Source organism: Ascaphus truei, chromosome 12 (genome assembly GCF_040206685.1).
Source record: "Ascaphus truei isolate aAscTru1 chromosome 12, aAscTru1.hap1, whole genome shotgun sequence".
NCBI classification, from domain to species: Eukaryota; Metazoa; Chordata; class Amphibia; order Anura; family Ascaphidae; genus Ascaphus; species Ascaphus truei.
Genome location: NC_134494.1, coordinates 20,323,055 through 20,350,554, shown reverse-complemented (window position 1 = coordinate 20,350,554; position 27,500 = coordinate 20,323,055). Strand labels below are relative to the sequence as shown.

Here is a 27,500-nt window from a genome sequence, read left to right as displayed (position 1 = left end):
ACCCCACCAGGAAACTTGTTCTGCGCACTCTCTACTATTCTATTACTACCCACCATATACAGACTCATGCAGCTCTATCACTACTTCTCAACCCTGCCCTACTGCACTGTTTCTTGCATGTGCTAGCACACACGCACACTCAAATACACATACACGCACACACCAACCTGTTCCTACATCACACAGCACGCACATCCAAATTCCTGCCATGTGCAGTGCCCCTGTTCAATGTGCCTCACTCCCAACTCCTTCCCCGCACACACCCCATTCCTGCACACCCTGCTCCTGCCCAAACACCCCATTCCTGCCCTGTACACCCTGTTCCTGCCCCGTACAAAAATAGAAACGAGGCAGAGCATTGCCAAAAGTGATTCGGAGGAGGCTCCCATTAGAAAAATAGAAAAGTTTATTGGATCATCATAGACCCCTGATGCAGTAACAACGCACCTACGCGTTTCGGGCCATGAGCCCTTTATCAAGGTGTCATGGTGCACCTTGATAAAGGGCGCACGGCCCGAAACGCATAGGTGCGTTGTTACTGCATCAGGGGTCTATGATGATCCAATAAACTTTTCTATTTTTCTAATGTGAGCCTCCTCCGAATCACTTTTGGCAATGCTCTGCCTCGTTTCTATTTTTGTTCACCTGCCTTTGACAGATTCTGCATGCCGCTTGATCTTCAGTATGGACTCCTTAGATGGACAGGAGACGTGGATACCCACTGAGTGAGTCATTTCAGCCCTGTTTCCATATTTATGGTTCATTATTCAGTCGGGGGACATATATTTTACTTATATTATTGTGTTTGTGCCATTGGCAGCACTAGGTACCAGTTCCCCACTCCCTGGCTATGGGATGCTGATATCTTTTACAATTTATGCGAAGTCCAATTGAGGAGTGTTTATACAATTATATGGATACAATTAATCCTTGAAGCCCTGGTTTGTCTTACCGCTACTCCTGCCCCGTACACCTCGTTCCTGCCCTACACACTCCATTCCTGCACCGCACACCCCGTTCCCACTCCGCACACTCTGGTACTTACCCTCATTCCCTATTCCTGCCCCGCACACCCCGTTCCTGCCCTCACTCCCCGTTCCTGCCTCATACACACATTCCTGCCCCGCACTCCCCATTCTTGACCCGCACAACCCATTCTTGCCCCACACACCCCATTCTCACCCCGAACACACCGTGTTTTGCCGTCAACAAACACCCCGTTCCTGCCCCGCACACCCCGTCCCTCACCGCCAGCCGCTTCATTGGCTCCACCTCGATCATCCCGCACAGCAGGTTCTGGCACTCGGGGGGGATGAAGTGCGGCATGTGAAAGACCCCCCTCTTCACCTTCTCCAGAAGCTGCCGCAAGTTATCGTCATCAAACGGGAGCGCGCCCTGCATGGGGGGGGGGGGCAAAAAGCAAAGGGTCAGGCCCACCCAATGACAGTAACGTGTTCAATGGGTTAAAGAATCAGTCCCATGTTGGACCAAAGTGACCCAATGACAGCAACGTGTTTAATGGGTTAAAGGGTCAGTCCCACGTACGAGCAAAGTGACCCAATGACTGGGACATATTTAATGGGTTAAAGAATCAGTCTCACGTAGGAGCAAAGTGACCTAATGACAGTGACGTGTTTCATGAGTTAAAGCAGGGGTCTCAAACTCTATCCTCAAGGGCCACCTTGAAGACTGAGCCACTGATTGAGCCACCTCTGCAGAAGCAGGGATATCCTTAAAACCTGGCATGTTGGTGGCACTTGAGGACTGAGTTTGAGACCCCTGGGTTAAAGGGTCAGTCCTATGTTGGACAAAGTGACCTAATGGCAGTGACCTGTATAATGCATCAGTCCCACTATGACCACACAGTTCTAATGACGGGGTGTGTGCAGTTAGCCCTTTCAGTGAAGGAGGTCTGATCCCATCAGAGGGTCTCACCACGAGCAGAGCGAAGAGGATGACCCCGCAGCTCCAGATGTCAGCCTTCCTGCCATCGTACTTCTCGCCCTGCGCAGAGGAGGCAGAGTTAGGCATGGTGCTGCAGAGCGCTACGCAATGCTCTGCAGAGGGGGTGGTGGGGAGGGGGGGGGGCAGGAAGAGAGAGGAACTTACCCTGATCACCTCGGGGCAGGCGTAATGCGGAGACCTAGGGGAGAGATGGAGAGGGGGGGTGAAGTATTTTCTCTGTGTAACTTCAGCTCCCTGTGCCCCCTGCTCTGCTGATCTTTCCCTGTGCCTCACACTCTCTTCCCCTGTGCCTCATGCTCTCGCTTTCACTGTGACGGTGCCTCACGTTCTCTCTCTCTTTGTACATCAAGCTCTCTTTTTCTGTGCCTCATACGCTCTTTTCCTGTGCTTCACACACTCTTTTTCCCTGTGCTTCGCGCACGCTCTCTCTTCTCCTGTGCCTCGCGCACGCTCTCTATTCTCCTGTGCCTCGCATGCTCTCTCTTCTCCTGTGCCTCACGCTCCCTTCTTCTCCTGTTTCACTTTCCCTCTCTTTTCCCTGTGCCCACTCCACTCACCCGTGGCTCGTTTCCACTGAAGTGTCCACCTGGTGCCTACTCCACTAGGTTCCTGCCGTACTCACCCACAGCTGGTCTCCAGCATGCTGTCTCCGACCTGCAGAGAGGCCATCCCGAAATCTGCGATGCGGATATTATTCCTCTCGTCTAAGAGGAGGTTCTCTGGCTTCAGATCCCTGTGGCTGAGGAAGGGATATTAACAGGAGAAAGGAGAGAGAGATCAGAGAGTAGAGAAAAAGAGGGACACTCTGTATTAGATGCACAGCTACCGGGGCTACACCCTCTGTATTAGACAGTCCGCTCTCTGTATTAAACAGTACATTTTCTGCATTAGAAAGTCAGCTCTCTGTATCAGACAGTACGTTCCCAAGGCTTGTTCTCTATATTAGGTAGTCAAATCTGTATTAAGACTACAGGGGCTGCACTCTCTGTATTAGACAGTCAGTCCTCTGTATTAAGACTGTCAGCTCCCGGGGTGCTTTCTGTATTAGACAGCAGGTTCTCTGTGTTTATGCAATTGGCTCTCTGTTTTGGGCATGGGGATCTCTGTGTGGGGCACGCGGCTCTCTGTGTGGGGCACGCGGCTCTCTATGTGGGGCATGGGGATCTCTGTGTTGGGCACGGGGATCTCTGTGTTGGGCACGGGGATCTCTCTGTTGGGCACGCAGCTCTCTGTGTGGGGCACGCGGCCCTCTGTGTGGGGCACGGGGATCTCTGTGTTGGGCACGCGGCTCTCTGTGTGGGGCACGCGGCTCTCTGTGTGGGGCACGCGGCTCTCTGTGTGGGGCACGCGGCTCTCTGTGTGGGGCACGGGGCTCTCTGTGTGGGGCACGGGGCTCTCTGTGTGGGGCACGCGGCTCTCTGTGTGGGGCACGCGGCTCTCTGTGTGGGGCACAGGGCTCTCTGTGTGGGGCACGCGGCTCCCTGTGTGGGGCACGCGGCTCTCTGTGTGGGGCACAGGGCTCTCTGTGTGGGGCACGCGGCTCTCTGTGTGGGGCACGCGGCTCTCTGTGTGGGGCACGCGGCTCTCTGTGTGGGGCACGCGGCTCTCTGTGTGGGGCACGCGGCTCTCTGTGTGGGGCACGCGGCTCTCTGTGTGGGGCACGCGGCTCCCTGTGTGGGGCACGGGGATCTCTGTGTTGGGCACGCGGCTCTCTGTGGTGGGGTACGCGGCTCTCTGTGTGGGGCACGCGGCTCTCTGTGTGGGGCACGCGGCTCTCTGTGTGGGGCACGCGGCTCTCTGTGTGGGGCACGCGGCTCTCTGTGTGGGGCACGCGGCTCTCTGTGTGGGGCACGCGGCTCCCTGTGTGGGGCACGGGGATCTCTGTGTTGGGCACGCGGCTCTCTGTGGTGGGGTACGCGGCTCTCTGTGTGGGGCACGCGGCTCTCTGTGTGGGGCACGCGGCTCTCTGTGTTGGGCACAGGGATCTCTGTGTGGGGCACGCGGCTCTCTGTGTTGGGCACGCGGCTCTCTGTGTTGGGCACGCGGCTCTCTGTGTTGAGCACGCGGCTCTCTGTGTGGGGCACGCGGCTCTCTGTGTGGGGCACGGGGATCTCTGTGTGGGGCACGGGGATCTCTGTGTGGGGCACGGGGATCTCTGTGTTGGGCACGCGGCTCTCTGTGTTGGGCACGCGGCTCTCTGTGTGGGGCACGGGGATCTCTGTGTTGGGCACGCGGCTCTCTGTGTGGGGCACGCGGCTCTCTGTGTTGGGCACGGGGATCTCTGTGTTGGGCACGCGGCTCTCTGTGTTGGGCACGCGGCTCTCTGTGTTGAGCACGCGGCTCTCTGTGTGGGGCACGGGGATCTCTGTGTTGGGCACGCGGCTCTCTGTGTTGGGCACGCGGCTCTCTGTGTGGGGCACGGAGATCTCTGTGTGGGGCATGCGGCTCTCTGTGTGGGGCACGGGGATATCTGTGTTGGGCACGGGGATCTCTGTGTGGGGCACAGGGATCTCTGTGTGGGGCACGGGGATATCTGTGTTGGGCACGCGGCTCTCTGTGTGGGGCACGGGGATCTCTGTGTGGGGCACGCGGCTCTCTGTGTGGGGCACAGGGATCTCTGTGTGGGGCACGGGGATCTCTGTGTTGGGCACGCGGCTCTCTGTATTAGGCTGTCCTGGGCTGCCCCCTCACCAGATGGAGTGGCTGTGACAGAAGTCTAGCGCAGAGATGATCTGACGGAAGAATTTGCGAGCTTCCTTCGGGGTGAGGCGCCCTTTCTTCACCAGGTAGTCAAACAGCTCTCCCCCAGACACATGCTCCAGGACCAGGTATCTGCGGGGAACGGGGGACAGAGGGAGGGCACAAAGAGAGTGGGCACGGAGAAGAGCAAAGGTAGTGAAAAAGGGTACTCTGAGAATGAGAAGGATTGGGCAGAAAGGGGGGGGGGAGGATGAAGTGGTGGTGAGAGGAGCAGAGAAGGGAATGTAGTGTTGAGTCAAAGGGGTGTAGAGATGGGGGAGTGGGGGACACATGTGGGAAGGAAATCTCAGAGGGCGGAGGGATATGGCAGTGAAGAGACGCTGGGCGGGCAGACAGAGGGCACTGAAAGAAGTATAATACTCACAGGTATTTCTTGTTCTCGTAGACGTCGTGTAGCTTTAAGACGTGCGGATGTTCTATTAGCTTCAGAATAGCAATCTCCCGCTCCACCTAGTGGGCAGGAGCACACTGTCAGTGTATATATATACTGCCTGTACACTGACAGCCATATGCCATCTGCATTTATTTTATTTTTTTATTTATAAAATGTTTTACCAGGAAGTAATACATTGAGAGTTACTTCTCATTCTCAAGTATGTCCTGGGCACAGAGTTATGAGGACAAATACATGGTTACAATACATAGTTACATAAGTGAACAGGGTATACATTATATACAAGACATTGCATGCACAGTAAGAGATAATATATATTAACTAGCAACAGGAGTTAGGATGATATTAACGTTGGTTCTGATCTAGAGCTCAGTCATTGGAAGCTTTAGAAATTTAACCTTGATCCCAAATACCATTGGTACAGTCTTGTCCGTGTTTAAAAACAGCTTGTTTTGGGAAATCGAATTTTCAAGTCTCAAAAAGTCAGATTGAAGTATGTGTTCAAGGTCGGAGAGGCTGGGGGCTGTGTGCGTATAGTATTGTGTCATCTGCATACATGTGTATTGAGGCTCCCTTAAAAGCTGTAGGAAGATCATTGCTGAACACTGAGAAGAGTAGAGGCCCCAGAACAGAGCCCTGCGGGACACCACAGGTGATATCCAGGGGGTTGGAGTTAGAGCCTGAGATGGACACATGCTGGGATCTTCCTGATAGGTAGGAATGAAACCAGTTTAAAGCATGCTTCCCTATTCCAGAGCTCTGGAGTTTGTTAAGCAGGATAGCATGATCAACTGTGTCAAAAGCCTTTGCAAAAGCTAGGAATACTGCACCAGTGAGTTGTCCCTGTTCTATTCCACACTAGATCTCATTGCAAACTTTTAGCAGGGTAGTTACCGTGGAGTGTTTGGGGCGAAATCCAGATTGGAATTTGCTAGGAAAATTTGTCTTGGTATAGTAATCGCTTAATTGGGAGTGAACACATTTTTCCATGACTTTGAATAGTATTGGGAGAGGAGAGATTGGCCTGTAGTTTGAGACAGTGTTTTTGTCCCCAGTTTTGAAGATAGGGACAACTCTGGCAGTTTTCCAGGCCTTAGGGATATGGCCTGAAGACAGAAAATAGTTGACTATGAAGCCATTGGTTTGGCAATGGCTGGGGCACCAAGTCTTAGGAACTTAGATTGCAGTAAGTCAGGTCCACATTGGCTGCTTAGTTTTAATTTGAGGAGCGCTTGTGTAAACTCCTCTTCGGATACTAGGACAAATTGAAAATTGTGAGCAGTGTTGGGAGAGGGTGGGGCTATAGGGGTACTCACAGAGTGAGGTTCATGTTTGTGGTTTGGGTTGTGTTTCGCTAATAAGTTAGTAGCACACCCCACAAAGTAATCATTGAATGCATTTGCAATGTCAGTGGGGTTTGTCAGAGTAATATCCTTCTTAGTGATATTAGATGGTTGTTAATGGCTAGAAATTCCAAAGCCAGGGTGTGCAGCGCACAGCAGTAAAGGAGGAGCAGGTCTTGCAGAAAAATAAGTCCTTTATTCAACAATTCATAATGTGAGACAGCAGCAAACCTTCAACGCGTTTCGTTCCGAGGAACTTTATCAAGAAGTGCTGTATAAGTTAAAACCAACAGTTTAAATACAGCTGACTGCCTAATCTCGCGCCAAATCGTGACGTCATGAGATGTATGTTAACCAGTGAGAATCGTAGTCTTCGCGCATGCGCGCGGCGCCAGAATACTCTATGTCCATCTCTATGGTATAACTGGTCCCCGCGCATGCGCGCGACGCCAGAGTGATAGGGATCCCCTGCTACTGTCAGCCGTGTCATACAGGAGACACACGCCCATCCAGGCGGTTCCAACATGATGCGCGCCTCTGACTACTACAGGGTAACACCCCCTCCTCCATGCCCCGCGCATGCGCTGAGACTTCCCCATATTAATAAATTAATAAATCTCATCCCTACCCAACAGCAGGGTACAAAGGATGTGGTTGTATGGGAAACTAACAACAATTGTTGAACTGGGGGATATGAGGCAGTAAGCTGTATTATCCTATCCTATAACAGGCGGATGACGTCAGTTCCGGTTTCCGGATCCGGTGAGACGCACCGGTGACATGCACGCCGATACACAGGGGAGGCAGAGAGAACACGCTTCGCTTGCCGAGATCCAGATCGCAGGATCTAAATGCTTTTTTAAATCTACTACCATGTGAGTGTATCCCTTACCACTTGCCTGCTTTTTATAAATTGTCCTTCCAGTCTGCACTATGTCCGTTTCTTTTATAAATAAGGTCTCCAGAAGCTCCTGGTGTTAATCATCCTTGGTGGGCTGAGATTTAAAGATACCTTTTTGTGAACAGCACTCACTATATGTTTGTGAGTATTTTGCACACAGACCTCTTATGACTATATGAACTCACGAATTATCACGTATACTGCACCATCAGACTTTTTTTCTGTTTTCCATGGCTTGCGCTTCCCGATGACTTACACCTCTTCAATCTACATGGGATCGTGAGAAGGATCCTCCACTGGGTTATAGCGGCATCCATATTTGTTTGTATTGGTATCACCTTTATATTACTTTATTACACTGTTTATTACACTGTTTATTACACCTAGTAAGATGGGGCTTTAGGCAGGTTGTATTTTATTTGGTTATTCTAGAGCGCCACTATTGATAATTTTGTTTGTATCTCTTTAACACATGAAACATGACACTTCCATTACTACGTGGGACTGACTCTTTAACCCATGAAACATGCCAGTACCATTCCTACTTGGGACTGACTCTTTAACCCATGAAACATGTCACTTCCATTACTACGTGGGACTGACTCTTTAACCCATGAAACATGTCACTTCCATTACTACGCGGGACTGACTCTTTAACCCATGAAACATGCCACTTCCATTACTACGCGGGACTGACTCTTTAACCCATGACACATGCCACTTCCATTACTACGTGGGACTGACTCTTTAACCCATGAAACATGTCACTTCCATTACTACGTGGGACTGACTCTTTAACCCATGAAACATGTCACTTCCATTCCTACGTGGGACTGACTCTTTAACCCATGAACCTAGTCACTTCCATTCCTACGTGGGACTGACTCTTTAACCCATGAAACATGCCACTTCCATTACTACGCGGGACTGACTCTTTAACCCATGAAACATGTCACTTCCATTACTACGTGGGACTGACTCTTTAACCCATGAAACATGCCACTTCCATTACTACGCGGGACTGACTCTTTAACCCATGAAACATGCCACTTCCATTACTACGCGGGACTGACTCTTTAACCCATGACACATGTCACTTCCATTACTACGCGGGACTGACTCTTTAACCCATGACACATGTCACTTCCATTACTACGTAGGACTGACTCTTTAACCCATGAAACATGTCACTTCCATTACTACGTGGGACTGACTCTTTAATCCATGAAACATGTCAGTACCATTACTACGTGGGACTGACTCTTTAACCCATGAAACACGTAACTTCCATTACTACGTGGGACTGACTCTTTAACCCATGAAACATGTCACTTCCATTACTACGGGAGACTGACTCTTTAACCCATGAAACATGACACTTCCATTACTATGTGGGACTGACTCTTTAACCCATGACACGTCACTTCCATTACTAAGTGGGACTGACTCTTTAACCCATGACACGTCACTTCCATTACTAAGGGGGACTGACTCTTTAACCCATGTCACGTCACTTCCATTACTAAGTGGGACTGACTCTTTAATCCATGAAACATGTCAGTACCATTACTACGTGGGACTGACTCTTTAACCCATGAAACATGTCACTTCCATTACTACGTGGGACTGACTCTTTAACCCATGAAACATGTCAGTGCCATTACTACGCGGGACTGACTCTTTAACCCATGAAACACGTCACTTCCATTACTAAGTGGGACTGACTCTTTAACCCATGAAACATGTCACTTCCATTACTACGTGGGACTGACTCTTTAACCCATGAAACATGTCACTTCCATTACTACGTGGGACTGACTCTGTAACCCATGAAACATGCCACTTCCATTACTACGCGGGATTGACTCTTTAACCCATGAAACATGTCACTTCCATTACTACGTGGGACTGACTCTTTAACCCATGAAACATGTCACTTCCATTCCTACGCGGGACTGACTCTTTAACCCATGAAACATGCCACTTCCATTACTACGCGGGACTGACTCTTTAACCCATGACACATGTCACTTCCATTACTACGTGGGACTGACTCTTTAACCCATGACACATGTCACTTCCATTACTATGTGGGACTGACTTTTTAACCCATGAAACATGCCACTTCCATTACTACGTGGGACTGACTCTTTAACCCATGACACATGTCACTTCCATTACTACGTGGGACTGACTCTTTAACCCATGAAACACGTCACTTCCATTACTACGCGGGACTGACTCTTTAACCCATGACACATGTCACTTCCATTACTACGTGGGACTGACTCTTTAACCCATGAAACATGCCACTTCCATTACTACGGGAGACTGACTCTGTAACCCATGAAACATGTCACTTCCATTACAACGTGGGACTGACTCTTTAACCCATGAAACATGTCACTTCCATTACAACGTGGGACTGACTCTTTAACCCATGACACATGTCACTTCCATTACTAAGTGGGACTGACTCTTTAACCCAAGACACATGTCACTTCCATCACTAAGTGGGACTGACTCTTTAACCCATCACACGTCACTTCCATTACTACGTGGGACTGACTCTTTAACCCATGAAACATGTCACTTCCATTACTAAGTGGGACTGTCTCTTTAACCCATCACACGTCACTTCCATTACTACACGGGACTGACTCTTTAACCCATGAAACATGTCAGTACCATTACTACGCGGGACTGACTCTTTAACCCATGAAACATGTCACTTCCATTACTACGTGGGACTGACTCTTTAACCCATGAAACATGTCACTTCCATTACTAAGTGGGACTGTCTCTTTAACCCATCACACGTCACTTCCATTACTACGCGGGACTGACTCTTTAACCCATGAAACATGTCAGTACCATTACTAAGTGGGACTGACTCTTTAACCCATCACACGTCACTTCCATTACTACGTGGGACTGACTCTTTAACCCATGAAACATGTCACTTCCATTACTACGTGGGACTGACTCTTTAACCCATGAAACATGTCACTTTCATTACTACGGGAGACTGACTCTTTAACCCATGAAACATGACACTTCCATTACTATGTGGGACTGACTCTTTAACCCATGACACGTCACTTCCATTACTAAGTGGGACTGACTCTTTAACCCATGACACGTCACTTCCATTACTAAGTGGGACTGACTCTTTAACCCATGTCACGTCACTTCCATTACTAAGTGGGACTGACTCTTTAATCCATGAAACATGTCAGTACCATTACTACGTGGGACTGACTCTTTAACCCATGAAACATGTCACTTCCATTACTACGTGGGACTGACTCTTTAACCCATGAAACATGTCAGTGCCATTACTACGCGGGACTGACTCTTTAACCCATGAAACACGTCACTTCCATTACTAAGTGGGACTGACTCTTTAACCCATGAAACATGTCACTTCCATTACTACGTGGGACTGACTCTTTAACCCATGAAACATGTCACTTCCATTACTACGTGGGACTGACTCTGTAACCCATGAAACATGCCACTTCCATTACTACGCGGGATTGACTCTTTAACCCATGAAACATGTCACTTCCATTACTACGTGGGACTGACTCTTTAACCCATGAAACATGTCACTTCCATTCCTACGCGGGACTGACTCTTTAACCCATGAAACATGCCACTTCCATTACTACGCGGGACTGACTCTTTAACCCATGACACATGTCACTTCCATTACTACGTGGGACTGACTCTTTAACCCATGACACATGTCACTTCCATTACTATGTGGGACTGACTTTTTAACCCATGAAACATGCCACTTCCATTACTACGTGGGACTGACTCTTTAACCCATGACACATGTCACTTCCATTACTACGTGGGACTGACTCTTTAACCCATGAAACACGTCACTTCCATTACTACGCGGGACTGACTCTTTAACCCATGACACATGTCACTTCCATTACTACGTGGGACTGACTCTTTAACCCATGAAACATGCCACTTCCATTACTACGGGAGACTGACTCTGTAACCCATGAAACATGTCACTTCCATTACAACGTGGGACTGACTCTTTAACCCATGAAACATGTCACTTCCATTACAACGTGGGACTGACTCTTTAACCCATGACACATGTCACTTCCATTACTAAGTGGGACTGACTCTTTAACCCAAGACACATGTCACTTCCATCACTAAGTGGGACTGACTCTTTAACCCATCACACGTCACTTCCATTACTACGTGGGACTGACTCTTTAACCCATGAAACATGTCACTTCCATTACTAAGTGGGACTGTCTCTTTAACCCATCACACGTCACTTCCATTACTACACGGGACTGACTCTTTAACCCATGAAACATGTCAGTACCATTACTACGCGGGACTGACTCTTTAACCCATGAAACATGTCACTTCCATTACTACGTGGGACTGACTCTTTAACCCATGAAACATGTCACTTCCATTACTAAGTGGGACTGTCTCTTTAACCCATCACACGTCACTTCCATTACTACGCGGGACTGACTCTTTAACCCATGAAACATGTCAGTACCATTACTAAGTGGGACTGACTCTTTAACCCATCACACGTCACTTCCATTACTACGTGGGACTGACTCTTTAACCCATGAAACATGTCACTTCCATTACTACGTGGGACTGACTCTTTAACCCATGAAACATGTCACTTTCATTACTACGGGAGACTGACTCTTTAACCCATGACACGTCACTTCCATTACTACGTGGGACTGACTCTTTAACCCATGAAACATGTCACTTCCATTACTTAGTAGGACTGACTCTTTAACCCATGAAACATGTCACTTCCATCACTAAGTGGGACTGACTCTTTAACCCATCACACGTCACTTCCATTACTACGTGGGACTGACTCTTTAACCCATGAAACATGTCACTTCCATTACTTAGTGGGACTGACTCTTTAACCCATGAAACATGTCACTTCCATCACTAAGTGGGACTGACTCTTTAACCCATCACACGTCACTTCCATTACTATGCGGGACTGACTCTTTAACCCATGAAACATGTCACTTCCATTACTACGTGGGACTGACTCTTTAACCCATGAAACATGCCACTTCCATTACTACGTGGGACTGACTCTTTAACCCATGACACATGTCACTTCCATTACTACGTGGGACTGACTCTTTAACCCATGAAACACGTCACTTCCATTACTACGCGGGACTGACTCTTTAACCCATGACACATGTCACTTCCATTACTACGTGGGACTGACTCTTTGACCCATGAAACATGCCACTTCCATTACTACGGGAGACTGACTCTGTAACCCATGAAACATGTCACTTCCATTACAACGTGGGACTGACTCTTTAACCCATGAAACATGTCACTTCCATTACTTAGTGGGACTGACTCTTTTACCCATGACACATGTCACTTCCATTACTAAGTGGGACTGACTCTTTAACCCATGACACATGTCACTTCCATCACTAAGTGGGACTGACTCTTTAACCCATCACACGTCACTTCCATTACTACGTGGGACTGATTCTTTAACCCATGACACATATCACTTCCATTACTACGTGGGACTGACTCTTTAACCCATGAAACATGCCACTTCCATTACTACGTGGGACTGACTCTTTAACCCATGAAACATGTCACTTCCATCACTAAGTGGGACTGACTCTTTAACCCATCACACGTCACTTCCATTACTACGCGGGACTGACTCTTTAACCCATGAAACATGTCACTTCCATTACTACGTGGGACTGACTCTTTAACCCATGACACATGTCACTTCCATTACTACGTGGGACTGACTCTTTAACACATGAAACATGCCACTTCCATTACTACGTGGGACTGACTCTTTAACCCATGAAACACGTCACTTCCATTACTACGCGGGACTGACTCTTTAACCCATGACACATGTCACTTCCATTACTACGTGGGACTGACTCTTTAACCCATCACACGTCACTTCCATTACTACGTGGGACTGATTCTTTAACCCATGACACATATCACTTCCATTACTACGTGGGACTGACTCTTTAACCCATGAAACATGTCACTTCCATTACTTAGTGGGACTGACTCTTTAACCCATGAAACATGTCACTTCCATCACTAAGTGGGACTGACTCTTTAACCCATCACACGTCACTTCCATTACTACGCGGGACTGACTCTTTAACCCATGAAACATGTCACTTCCATTACTACGTGGGACTGACTCTTTAACCCATGACACATGTCACTTCCATTACTACGTGGGACTGACTCTTTAACACATGAAACATGCCACTTCCATTACTACGTGGGACTGACTCTTTAACCCATGAAACACGTCACTTCCATTACTACGCGGGACTGACTCTTTAACCCATGACACATGTCACTTCCATTACTACGTGGGACTGACTCTTTAACCCATGAAACATGCCACTTCCATTACTACGGGAGACTGACTCTGTAACCCATGAAACATGTCACTTCCATTACAACGTGGGACTGACTCTTTAACCCATGAAACATGTCACTTCCATTACTACGTGGGACTGACTCTTTAACCCATGACACATGTCACTTCCATTACTAAGTGGGACTGACTCTTTAACCCATGACACATGTCACTTCCATCACTAAGTGGGACTGACTCTTTAACCCATCACACGTCACTTCCATTACTACGTGGGACTGACTCTTTAACCCATGAAACATGTCACTTCCATTACTAAGTGGGACTGTCTCTTTAACCCATCACACGTCACTTCCATTACTACGCGGGACTGACTCTTTAACCCATGAAACATGTCAGTACCATTACTACGCGGGACTGACTCTTTAACCCATGAAACATGTCACTTCCATTACTACGTGGGACTGACTCTTTAACCCATGAAACATGTCACTTCCATTACTAAGTGGGACTGTCTCTTTAACCCATCACACGTCACTTCCATTACTACGCGGGACTGACTCTTTAACCCATGAAACATGTCAGTACCATTACTAAGTGGGACTGACTCTTTAACCCATCACACGTCACTTCCATTACTACGTGGGACTGACTCTTTAACCCATGAAACATGTCACTTCCATTACTTAGTGGGACTGACTCTTTAACCCATGAAACATGTCACTTCCATCACTAAGTGGGACTGACTCTTTAACCCATCACACGTCACTTCCATTACTACGCGGGACTGACTCTTTAACCCATGAAACATGTCACTTCCATTACTACGTGGGACTGACTCTTTAACCCATGACACATGTCACTTCCATTACTACGTGGGACTGACTCTTTAACACATGAAACATGCCACTTCCATTACTACGTGGGACTGACTCTTTAACCCATGAAACACGTCACTTCCATTACTACGCGGGACTGACTCTTTAACCCATGACACATGTCACTTCCATTACTACGTGGGACTGACTCTTTAACCCATGAAACATGCCACTTCCATTACTACGGGAGACTGACTCTGTAACCCATGAAACATGTCACTTCCATTACAACGTGGGACTGACTCTTTAACCCATGAAACATGTCACTTCCATTACTACGTGGGACTGACTCTTTAACCCATGACACATGTCACTTCCATTACTAAGTGGGACTGACTCTTTAACCCATGACACATGTCACTTCCATCACTAAGTGGGACTGACTCTTTAACCCATCACACGTCACTTCCATTACTACGTGGGACTGACTCTTTAACCCATGAAACATGTCACTTCCATTACTAAGTGGGACTGTCTCTTTAACCCATCACACGTCACTTCCATTACTACGCGGGACTGACTCTTTAACCCATGAAACATGTCAGTACCATTACTACGCGGGACTGACTCTTTAACCCATGAAACATGTCACTTCCATTACTACGTGGGACTGACTCTTTAACCCATGAAACATGTCACTTCCATTACTAAGTGGGACTGTCTCTTTAACCCATCACACGTCACTTCCATTACTACGCGGGACTGACTCTTTAACCCATGAAACATGTCAGTACCATTACTAAGTGGGACTGACTCTTTAACCCATCACACGTCACTTCCATTACTACGTGGGACTGACTCTTTAACCCATGAAACATGTCACTTCCATTACTAAGTGGGACTGTCTCTTTAACCCATCACACGTCACTTCCATTACTACGTGGGACTGACTCTTTAACCCATGAAACATGTCACTTCCATTACTAAGTGGGACTGTCTCTTTAACCCATCACACGTCACTTCCATTACTACGCGGGACTGACTCTTTAACCCATGAAACATGTCAGTACCATTACTACGCGGGACTGACTCTTTAACCCATGAAACATGTCACTTCCATTACTACGTGGGACTGACTCTTTAACCCATGAAACATGTCACTTTCATTACTACGGGAGACTGACTCTTTAACCCATGAAACATGTCACTTCCATCACTAAGTGGGACTGACTCTTTAACCCATCACACGTCACTTCCATTACTACGTGGGACTGACTCTTTAACCCATGAAACATGTCACTTCCATTACTTAGTGGGACTGACTCTTTAACCCATGAAACATGTCACTTCCATCACTAAGTGGGACTGACTCTTTAACCCATCACACGTCACTTCCATTACTACGCGGGACTGACTCTTTAACCCATGAAACATGTCACTTCCATTACTACGTGGGACTGACTCTTTAACCCATGACACATGCCACTTCCATTACTACGTGGGACTGACTCTTTAACCCATGAAACATGTCACTTCCATTACTACGTGGGACTGACTCTTTAACCCATGAAACATGTCACTTCCATTACTACGCGGGACTGACTCTTTAACCCATGAAACATGTCACTTCCATTACTACGCGGGACTGACTCTTTAACCCATGAAACATGTCACTTCCATTACTACGTGGGACTGACTCTTTAACCCATGAAACATGTCACTTCCATTCCTACGTGGGACTGACTCTTTAACCCATGAAACATGCCACTTCCATTACTACGTGGGACTGACTCTTTAACCCATGAAACATGCCCCTTCCATTACTACGCGGGACTGACTCTTTAACCCATGAAACATGCCAGTACCATTCCTACGTGGGACTGACTCTTTAACCCATGAAACATGTCAGTACCATTACTACGTGGGACTGACTCTTTAACCCATGAAACATGTCACTTCCATTACTACGTGGGACTGACTCTTTAACCCATGAAACATGTCACTTCCATTACTACGTGGGACTGACTCTTTAACCCATCACACATGTCACTTCCATTACTACGTGGGACTGACTCTTTAACCCATGAAACATGTCACTTCCATTACTAAGTGGGACTGACTCTTTAACCCATCACACGTCACTTCCATTACTACGCGGGACTGACTCTTTAACCCATGAAACATGTCACTTCCATTACTACGTGGGACTGACTGTTTAACCCATGAAACATGTCACTTCCATTACTACACGGGACTGACTCTATAACCCATGAAACACGTCACTTCCACTACTACGTGGGACTGACTCTTTAACCCATGAAACATGTCAGTACCATTACTACGCGGGACTGACTCTTTAACCCATGACACATGTCTCTTCCATTACTACGCGGGACTGACTCTTTAACCCATGACACGTCACTTCCATTACTACGCGGGACTGACTCTTTAACCCATGACACATGTCACTTCCATTACTAAGTGGGACTGACTCTTTAACCCATCACACGTCACTTCCATTACTACGCGGGACTGACTCTTTAACCCATGAAACATGTCAGTACCATTACTACGCGGGACTGACTCTTTAACCCATGAAGCATGACACTTCCATTACTACGTGGGACTGACTCTTTAACCCATGAAACATGCCACTTCCATTACTACGCGGGACTGACTCTTTAACCCATGACACATGTCACTTCCATTACTAAGTGGGACTGACTCTTTAACCCATCACACGTCACTTCCATTACTACGCGGGACTGACTCTTTAACCCATGAAACATGACACTTCCATTACTACGTGGGACTGACTCTTTAGCGATGATAATAAACGAGCCATTCGCATGACGAGTACGGGGTAATACAAGTCCCACACATTCCCTGGCGGCTGATTAGCATAATTATAAGTCTGGCCTCGGGAGGCACTGTACAGAAGGAGGGAATGATTAGTAATCTTTTATTATCCATTTTCTAATGTACAGGCACATCAAAGAGAACAGAGAGGGGGAGGGGGTGTTGTGAGAGATGGAGGGAGGGCGGGGTGGTGAGAGAGGGTGATTAAATAAGGAGAGAGAGCGGGTGGTAAGGAGACACAGAGCCCCAGATTCACTAAATGGTGCTAAGCTTCAGCATGCTTTATGACCCATTACAATGGATGGGAGTGAAGGCATGCTAAAGCTTAGTGCGCTTTAATGAATCTGGTGGAGGGGTGGGGGAGAATGTGTGTGTGAGAGTGTGTGAGATAGGAGAGAGAATGAGAGAGTGAGGTCTCTATCTCACTCTCTCACAGTCTCCTCTCTCACTCTCCTGCGAGTGTGAGAGAGTAAGATAGGAGAGAGTGTGAGAGAGTGAGGAAGGAGAGAGTGAGGAAGGAGAGAGTGAGGAAGGAGAGAGTGAGGAAGGAGAGAGTGAGGAAGGAGAGAGTGAGGAAGGAGAGAGTGAGGAAGGAGAGAGTGAGATAGGAGAGAGTGAGAGTGAGATAGGAGAGAGTGAGAGTGAGATAGGAGAGAGTGAGAGTGAGATAGGAGAGAGTGTGAGATGTGAGGGAGTGAGATAGGAGAGAGTGAGGGTGTGAGATAGGAAAGAGAGGGAAGGAGAGACAGAGAGAGTGACTGAGAGTGGTAATTAGAGATGGAGGAAAGGAGAGAGGGGAGAGAGAGAGAGATAGGAGAGACGGGCTTATTCATTATGCTCCGTTAGCGCTGTACCGTGCGATCTGCATGGAAAGCCCCATTCAAGTTAATGAGGCTGTCCATGCAGATCGCTCAGTACAGCACTAACGGAGCTTACAGAATAAGCCCCACGGAGACAGAGTGACTGAGAGTGGTAGTTAGAGATGGAGAGAGGGGGAAAGAGGGGGAGAGAGGTGTATAGGCACATCAAAAGACAAGTTAGAGTGAGATAGGCAAACAGAGAAAGGAGGGGGAGAAGAAGGAGTGGGGTTAGGGGGAGAGAGGGAAGGATAGGAATAGAGACGGGCAGAGAGAGAGAGGGATGGAACAAGAGAGGAAAGGAGGATAGAGAGAAAGGGAGGGAGGAAGCAGGAGAGAGAAGGAGTGGTTCAGTGAGTAAAGACACTGACTGGCACTGAGTTTGAAGCAGGGGAGCCTGCTCCTTGTGACCTTGGGAAAGTCACTTTATCTCCCTGTGCCCCAGGCACCAAAACATAGATTGTAAGCTCCACGGGGCAGGGACCTGTGCCTGCAAAATGTCTCTGTAAAGTGCTACGTAAAACTAGCAGCACTATACAAGAACATGCTATTATTATTATTATTATTAGATAGAGGGACCTGGAGAAAGATGAGAGAGGGAAAGAGGGATACAAGGAGAGCTAGAGAATGAGCGGAACCCTTTGCTATTCCATCACTGACACCCCTATACACACAGCTCTGTCACTGCTATTCCATCACTGACATCCCTATACACACAGCTCTGTCACTGCTATTCCATCACTGACACCCCTATACGTACAGCTCTGTCACTCCTATTCCATTACTGACACCCCTATACACACAGCTCTGTCACTCCTATTCCATCACTGACACCCCTATACGCACAGCTCTGTCACTCCTATTCCATTACTGACACCCCTATACACACAGCTCTGTCACTCCTATTCCATCACTGACACCCCTATACACACAGCTCTGTCACTCCTATTCCATCACTGACACCCCTATACACACAGCTCTGTCACTGCTATTCCTTTACTGACACCCCTATACACACAGCTCTATCACTACTATTCCATTACTTACACCCCTATACACAGCTCTGTCACTGCTATTCCATTACTGACACCCCTATACACACAGCTCTGTCACTCCTATTCCATCACTGACACCCCTATACACACAGCTCTGTCACTCCTATTCCATCACTGACACCCCTATACACACAGCTCTGTCACTGCTCTTCCATTACTGACACCCCTATACACACAGCTCTGTCACTACTATTCCATTACTTACACCCCTATACACACAGCTCTGTCACTACTATTCCATTACTGACACCCATATACACACAGCTCTGTCACTACTATTCCATCACTGACATCCCTATACACACACAGCTATGTCACTGCTATTCCATTACTGACACCCCTATACACACACAGCTCTGTCACTGTATTCCATTACTGACACCCCTATACACACACAGCTCTGTCACTCCTATTCCATTACTGACACCCCTAAACACACAGCTCTGTCACTACTATTCCATTACTTACACCCCTATACACAGCTCTGTCACTCCTATTCCATCACTGACACCCCTATACACACAGCTCTGTCACTGCTATTCCTTTACTGACACCCCTATACACACAGCTCTGTCACTACTATTCCATTACTTACACCCCTATACACAGCTCTGTCACTGCTATTCCATTACTGACACCCCTATACACACAGCTCTGTCACTCCTATTCCATCACTGACACCCCTATACACACAGCTCTGTCACTCCTATTCCATCACTGACACCCCTATACACACACAGCTCTGTCACTGTATTCCATTACTGACACCCCTATACACACACAGCTCTGTCACTCCTATTCCATTACTGACACCCCTAAACACACACAGCTCTGTCACTGTATTCCATTACTGACACCCCTATACACACAGCTCTGTCACTACTATTCCATTACGGACACCCCTATACACACACACAGCTCTGTCACTGCTATTCCATTACTGACACCCCTATACACACACACAGCTCTGTCACTGTATTCCATTACTGACACCCCTATACACACAGCTCTGTCACTACTATTCCATTACTAACACCCCTATACACACACACAGCTCTGTCACTGCTATTCCATTACTGACACCCCTATACACACACACAGCTCTGTCACTGCTATTCCATTACTGACACCCCTATACACACACAGCTCTGTCCTACTATTCCATTACTAACAACCCCTATACCCACAGCTTGTCACTGTATTCCATTACTGACACCCCTACACACAGCTATGTCACTCGTATTCCATTACTGACACCCCTATACACACAGCTCTGTCACTACTATTCCATTACTGACACCCCTATACACACACAGCTCTGTCACTACTATTCCATTACTGTCACCTCTATACACACAGCTCTGTCACTACTATTCCATTACTAACACCCCATACACACACAGCTCTGTCACTGCTATTCCATTACTGACACCCCTATACACACACACAGCTCTGTCATTGCTATTCCATTACTGACACCCCTATACACACAGCTCTGTCACTACTATTCCATTACTGACACCCCTATACACACAGCTCTGTTACTGTATTCCATTACAGGCACCCCTATACACAAGCACAGCTCTGTCACTACTATTCCATTACTGACACCCCTATACACATACAGCTCTGTCACTTCTATTCCATTACTGACACCCCTATACACACACAGCTCTGTCACTGTATTCCATTACTGACACCCCTATACACACGCACAGCTCTGTCACTACTATTCCATTACTAACACCCCTATACACACACACTGCTCTGTCACTACTATTCCATTACTGACACCCCTATACACACACCGCTCTGTCACTACTATTCCATTACTGACACCCCTACACACACACAGTTCTGACACTACTATTCCATTACTGACACCCCTATACACACAGCTATGTCACTTCTATTCCATTATTGACACCCCTATACACACACAGCTCTGTCACTGTTATTCCATTACTGACACCCCTATACACACACTACTATTCCATTACTGACACGCTTATACACACACACAGCTCTGTCACTGATATTCCATCACTGACACCACTATACACAGCTATGTCACTACTATTCCATTACTGACACCCCTATACACAGCTATGTCACTGCTATTCCATTACTGACACCCCTATACACACACAGCTCTGTCACTACTATTCCATTACTGACACCCCTATACACAGCTATGTCACTACTATTCCATTACTGACACCCCTACACACAGCTATGTCACTACTATTCCATTACTGACACCCCTATACACACACAGCTCTGTCACTGTTATTCCATTAATGACACCCCTATACACACACTACTATTCCATTACTGACACGCCTATACACACACACACAGCTCTGTCACTGCTATTCCATCACTGACACCCCTATACACAGCTATGTCACTACAATTCCATTACTGACACCCATATACACTGCTATGTCACTGCTATTCCATTACTGACACCCCTATGCACACACAGCTCTGTCACTACTATTCTATTACTGACACCCCTATACACACACAGCTCTGTCACTACTATTCCATTACTGACACCCCTATACACAGCTATGTCACTACTATTCCATTACTGACACCCCTACACACAGCTATGTCACTACTATTCCATTACTGACACCCCTATACACACACAGCTCTGTCACTGTTATTCCGTTAATGACACCCCTATATACACACTACTATTCCATTACTGACACGCCTATACACACACACAGCTCTGTCACTGCTATTCCATTACTGACACCCCAATACACACACATCTCTGTCACTGTATTCCATTACTGACACCCTATATACACACAGCTCTGTCACTGTATTCCATTACTTACACCCCTATACACACAGCTCTGTCACTACTATTCCATTACTGACACCCCTATACACACACACACACAGCTCTGTCACTGCTATTCCATTACTGACACCCCTATACACACACAGCTCTGTCACTGTATTCCATTACTGACACCCCTATACACACAGCTCTGTCACTACTATTCCATTACTGACACCCCTATACACACACACAGCTATGTCACTGCTATTCCATTACTGACACCCCTATACACACAGCTCTGTCACTACTATTCCATTACTAACACCCCTATACACACATAGCTGTCACTACTATTCCATTACTGACACCCCCTATACACACACAGCTCTGTCATTGCTACTTCATCACTGACACCCCTATACACATACACAGCTCTGTCACTACTATTCCATCACTGACACCCCTATACACACACAGCTCTGTCACTACTATTCCATTACTTACACCCCTATACACACAGCTCTGTCACTACTATTCCATTACTTACACCCCTATACACAGCTCTGTCACTGCTATTCCATTACTGACACCCCTATACACACAGCTCTGTCACTCCTATTCCATCACTGACACCCCTATACACACAGCTCTGTCACTCCTATTCCATCACTGACACCCCTATACACACACAGCTCTGTCACTGTATTCCATTACTGACACCCCTATACACACACAGCTCTGTCACTCCTATTCCATTACTGACACCCCTAAACACACACAGCTCTGTCACTGTATTCCATTACTGACACCCCTATACACACAGCTCTGTCACTACTATTCCATTACGGACACCCCTATACACACACACAGCTCTGTCACTGCTATTCCATTACTGACACCCCTATACACACACACAGCTCTGTCACTGTATTCCATTACTGACACCCCTATACACACAGCTCTGTCACTACTATTCCATTACTAACACCCCTATACACACACACAGCTCTGTCACTGCTATTCCATTACTGACACCCCTATACACACACACAGCTCTGTCACTGCTATTCCATTACTGACACCCCTATACACACACAGCTCTGTCCTACTATTCCATTACTAACAACCCCTATACCCACAGCTTGTCACTGTATTCCATTACTGACACCCCTACACACAGCTATGTCACTCGTATTCCATTACTGACACCCCTATACACACAGCTCTGTCACTACTATTCCATTACTGACACCCCTATACACACACAGCTCTGTCACTACTATTCCATTACTGTCACCTCTATACACACAGCTCTGTCACTACTATTCCATTACTAACACCCCATACACACACAGCTCTGTCACTGCTATTCCATTACTGACACCCCTATACACACACACAGCTCTGTCATTGCTATTCCATTACTGACACCCCTATACACACAGCTCTGTCACTACTATTCCATTACTGACACCCCTATACACACAGCTCTGTTACTGTATTCCATTACAGGCACCCCTATACACAAGCACAGCTCTGTCACTACTATTCCATTACTGACACCCCTATACACATACAGCTCTGTCACTTCTATTCCATTACTGACACCCCTATACACACACAGCTCTGTCACTGTATTCCATTACTGACACCCCTATACACACGCACAGCTCTGTCACTACTATTCCATTACTAACACCCCTATACACACACACTGCTCTGTCACTACTATTCCATTACTGACACCCCTATACACACACCGCTCTGTCACTACTATTCCATTACTGACACCCCTACACACACACAGTTCTGACACTACTATTCCATTACTGACACCCCTATACACACAGCTATGTCACTTCTATTCCATTATTGACACCCCTATACACACACAGCTCTGTCACTGTTATTCCATTACTGACACCCCTATACACACACTACTATTCCATTACTGACACGCTTATACACACACACAGCTCTGTCACTGATATTCCATCACTGACACCACTATACACAGCTATGTCACTACTATTCCATTACTGACACCCCTATACACAGCTATGTCACTGCTATTCCATTACTGACACCCCTATACACACACAGCTCTGTCACTACTATTCCATTACTGACACCCCTATACACAGCTATGTCACTACTATTCCATTACTGACACCCCTACACACAGCTATGTCACTACTATTCCATTACTGACACCCCTATACACACACAGCTCTGTCACTGTTATTCCATTAATGACACCCCTATACACACACTACTATTCCATTACTGACACGCCTATACACACACACACAGCTCTGTCACTGCTATTCCATCACTGACACCCCTATACACAGCTATGTCACTACAATTCCATTACTGACACCCATATACACTGCTATGTCACTGCTATTCCATTACTGACACCCCTATGCACACACAGCTCTGTCACTACTATTCTATTACTGACACCCCTATACACACACAGCTCTGTCACTACTATTCCATTACTGACACCCCTATACACAGCTATGTCACTACTATTCCATTACTGACACCCCTACACACAGCTATGTCACTACTATTCCATTACTGACACCCCTATACACACACAGCTCTGTCACTGTTATTCCGTTAATGACACCCCTATATACACACTACTATTCCATTACTGACACGCCTATACACACACACAGCTCTGTCACTGCTATTCCATTACTGACACCCCAATACACACACATCTCTGTCACTGTATTCCATTACTGACACCCTATATACACACAGCTCTGTCACTGTATTCCATTACTTACACCCCTATACACACAGCTCTGTCACTACTATTCCATTACTGACACCCCTATACACACACACACACAGCTCTGTCACTGCTATTCCATTACTGACACCCCTATACACACACAGCTCTGTCACTGTATTCCATTACTGACACCCCTATACACACAGCTCTGTCACTACTATTCCATTACTGACACCCCTATACACACACACAGCTATGTCACTGCTATTCCATTACTGACACCCCTATACACACAGCTCTGTCACTACTATTCCATTACTAACACCCCTATACACACATAGCTGTCACTACTATTCCATTACTGACACCCCCTATACACACACAGCTCTGTCATTGCTACTTCATCACTGACACCCCTATACACATACACAGCTCTGTCACTACTATTCCATCACTGACACCCCTATACACACACAGCTCTGTCACTACTATTCCATTACTTACACCCCTATACACAGCTCTGTCACTGCTATTCCATTACTGACACCCCTATACACACAGCTCTGTCACTCCTATTCCATCACTGACACCCCTATACACACAGCTCTGTCACTCCTATTCCATCACTGACACCCCTATACACACACAGCTCTGTCACTGTATTCCATTACTGACACCCCTATACACACACAGCTCTGTCACTCCTATTCCATTACTGACACCCCTAAACACACACAGCTCTGTCACTGTATTCCATTACTGACACCCCTATACACACAGCTCTGTCACTACTATTCCATTACGGACACCCCTATACACACACACAGCTCTGTCACTGCTATTCCATTACTGACACCCCTATACACACACACAGCTCTGTCACTGTATTCCATTACTGACACCCCTATACACACAGCTCTGTCACTACTATTCCATTACTAACACCCCTATACACACACACAGCTCTGTCACTGCTATTCCATTACTGACACCCCTATACACACACACAGCTCTGTCACTGCTATTCCATTACTGACACCCCTATACACACACAGCTCTGTCCTACTATTCCATTACTAACAACCCCTATACCCACAGCTTGTCACTGTATTCCATTACTGACACCCCTACACACAGCTATGTCACTCGTATTCCATTACTGACACCCCTATACACACAGCTCTGTCACTACTATTCCATTACTGACACCCCTATACACACACAGCTCTGTCACTACTATTCCATTACTGTCACCTCTATACACACAGCTCTGTCACTACTATTCCATTACTAACACCCCATACACACACAGCTCTGTCACTGCTATTCCATTACTGACACCCCTATACACACACACAGCTCTGTCATTGCTATTCCATTACTGACACCCCTATACACACAGCTCTGTCACTACTATTCCATTACTGACACCCCTATACACACAGCTCTGTTACTGTATTCCATTACAGGCACCCCTATACACAAGCACAGCTCTGTCACTACTATTCCATTACTGACACCCCTATACACATACAGCTCTGTCACTTCTATTCCATTACTGACACCCCTATACACACACAGCTCTGTCACTGTATTCCATTACTGACACCCCTATACACACGCACAGCTCTGTCACTACTATTCCATTACTAACACCCCTATACACACACACTGCTCTGTCACTACTATTCCATTACTGACACCCCTATACACACACCGCTCTGTCACTACTATTCCATTACTGACACCCCTACACACACACAGTTCTGACACTACTATTCCATTACTGACACCCCTATACACACAGCTATGTCACTTCTATTCCATTATTGACACCCCTATACACACACAGCTCTGTCACTGTTATTCCATTACTGACACCCCTATACACACACTACTATTCCATTACTGACACGCTTATACACACACACAGCTCTGTCACTGATATTCCATCACTGACACCACTATACACAGCTATGTCACTACTATTCCATTACTGACACCCCTATACACAGCTATGTCACTGCTATTCCATTACTGACACCCCTATACACACACAGCTCTGTCACTACTATTCCATTACTGACACCCCTATACACAGCTATGTCACTACTATTCCATTACTGACACCCCTACACACAGCTATGTCACTACTATTCCATTACTGACACCCCTATACACACACAGCTCTGTCACTGTTATTCCATTAATGACACCCCTATACACACACTACTATTCCATTACTGACACGCCTATACACACACACACAGCTCTGTCACTGCTATTCCATCACTGACACCCCTATACACAGCTATGTCACTACAATTCCATTACTGACACCCATATACACTGCTATGTCACTGCTATTCCATTACTGACACCCCTATGCACACACAGCTCTGTCACTACTATTCTATTACTGACACCCCTATACACACACAGCTCTGTCACTACTATTCCATTACTGACACCCCTATACACAGCTATGTCACTACTATTCCATTACTGACACCCCTACACACAGCTATGTCACTACTATTCCATTACTGACACCCCT

General features: G+C 46.8%; 1 protein-coding gene across 9 annotated transcripts in view; it reads right to left on the bottom strand.

The window, feature by feature from the left end:
• The window catches only part of BRSK2 (BR serine/threonine kinase 2), a 131,600-nt gene that overhangs the window by 33,566 nt on the left and 70,534 nt on the right, over nucleotides 1-27,500 (bottom strand). For all 9 annotated transcript variants that reach the window (XM_075566883.1, XM_075566886.1, XM_075566878.1 and 6 more), the window contains 6 exons: nucleotides 5,090-5,175; nucleotides 4,657-4,797; nucleotides 2,588-2,704; nucleotides 2,110-2,143; nucleotides 1,936-2,004; nucleotides 1,249-1,395 (listed from right to left, as the gene is read on the bottom strand). In XM_075566883.1, the coding sequence (XP_075422998.1) occupies nucleotides 1,249-1,395; nucleotides 1,936-2,004; nucleotides 2,110-2,143; nucleotides 2,588-2,704; nucleotides 4,657-4,797; nucleotides 5,090-5,175 (594 nt within the window). The remainder of the gene's footprint in view (nucleotides 1-1,248; nucleotides 1,396-1,935; nucleotides 2,005-2,109; nucleotides 2,144-2,587; nucleotides 2,705-4,656; nucleotides 4,798-5,089; nucleotides 5,176-27,500) is intronic.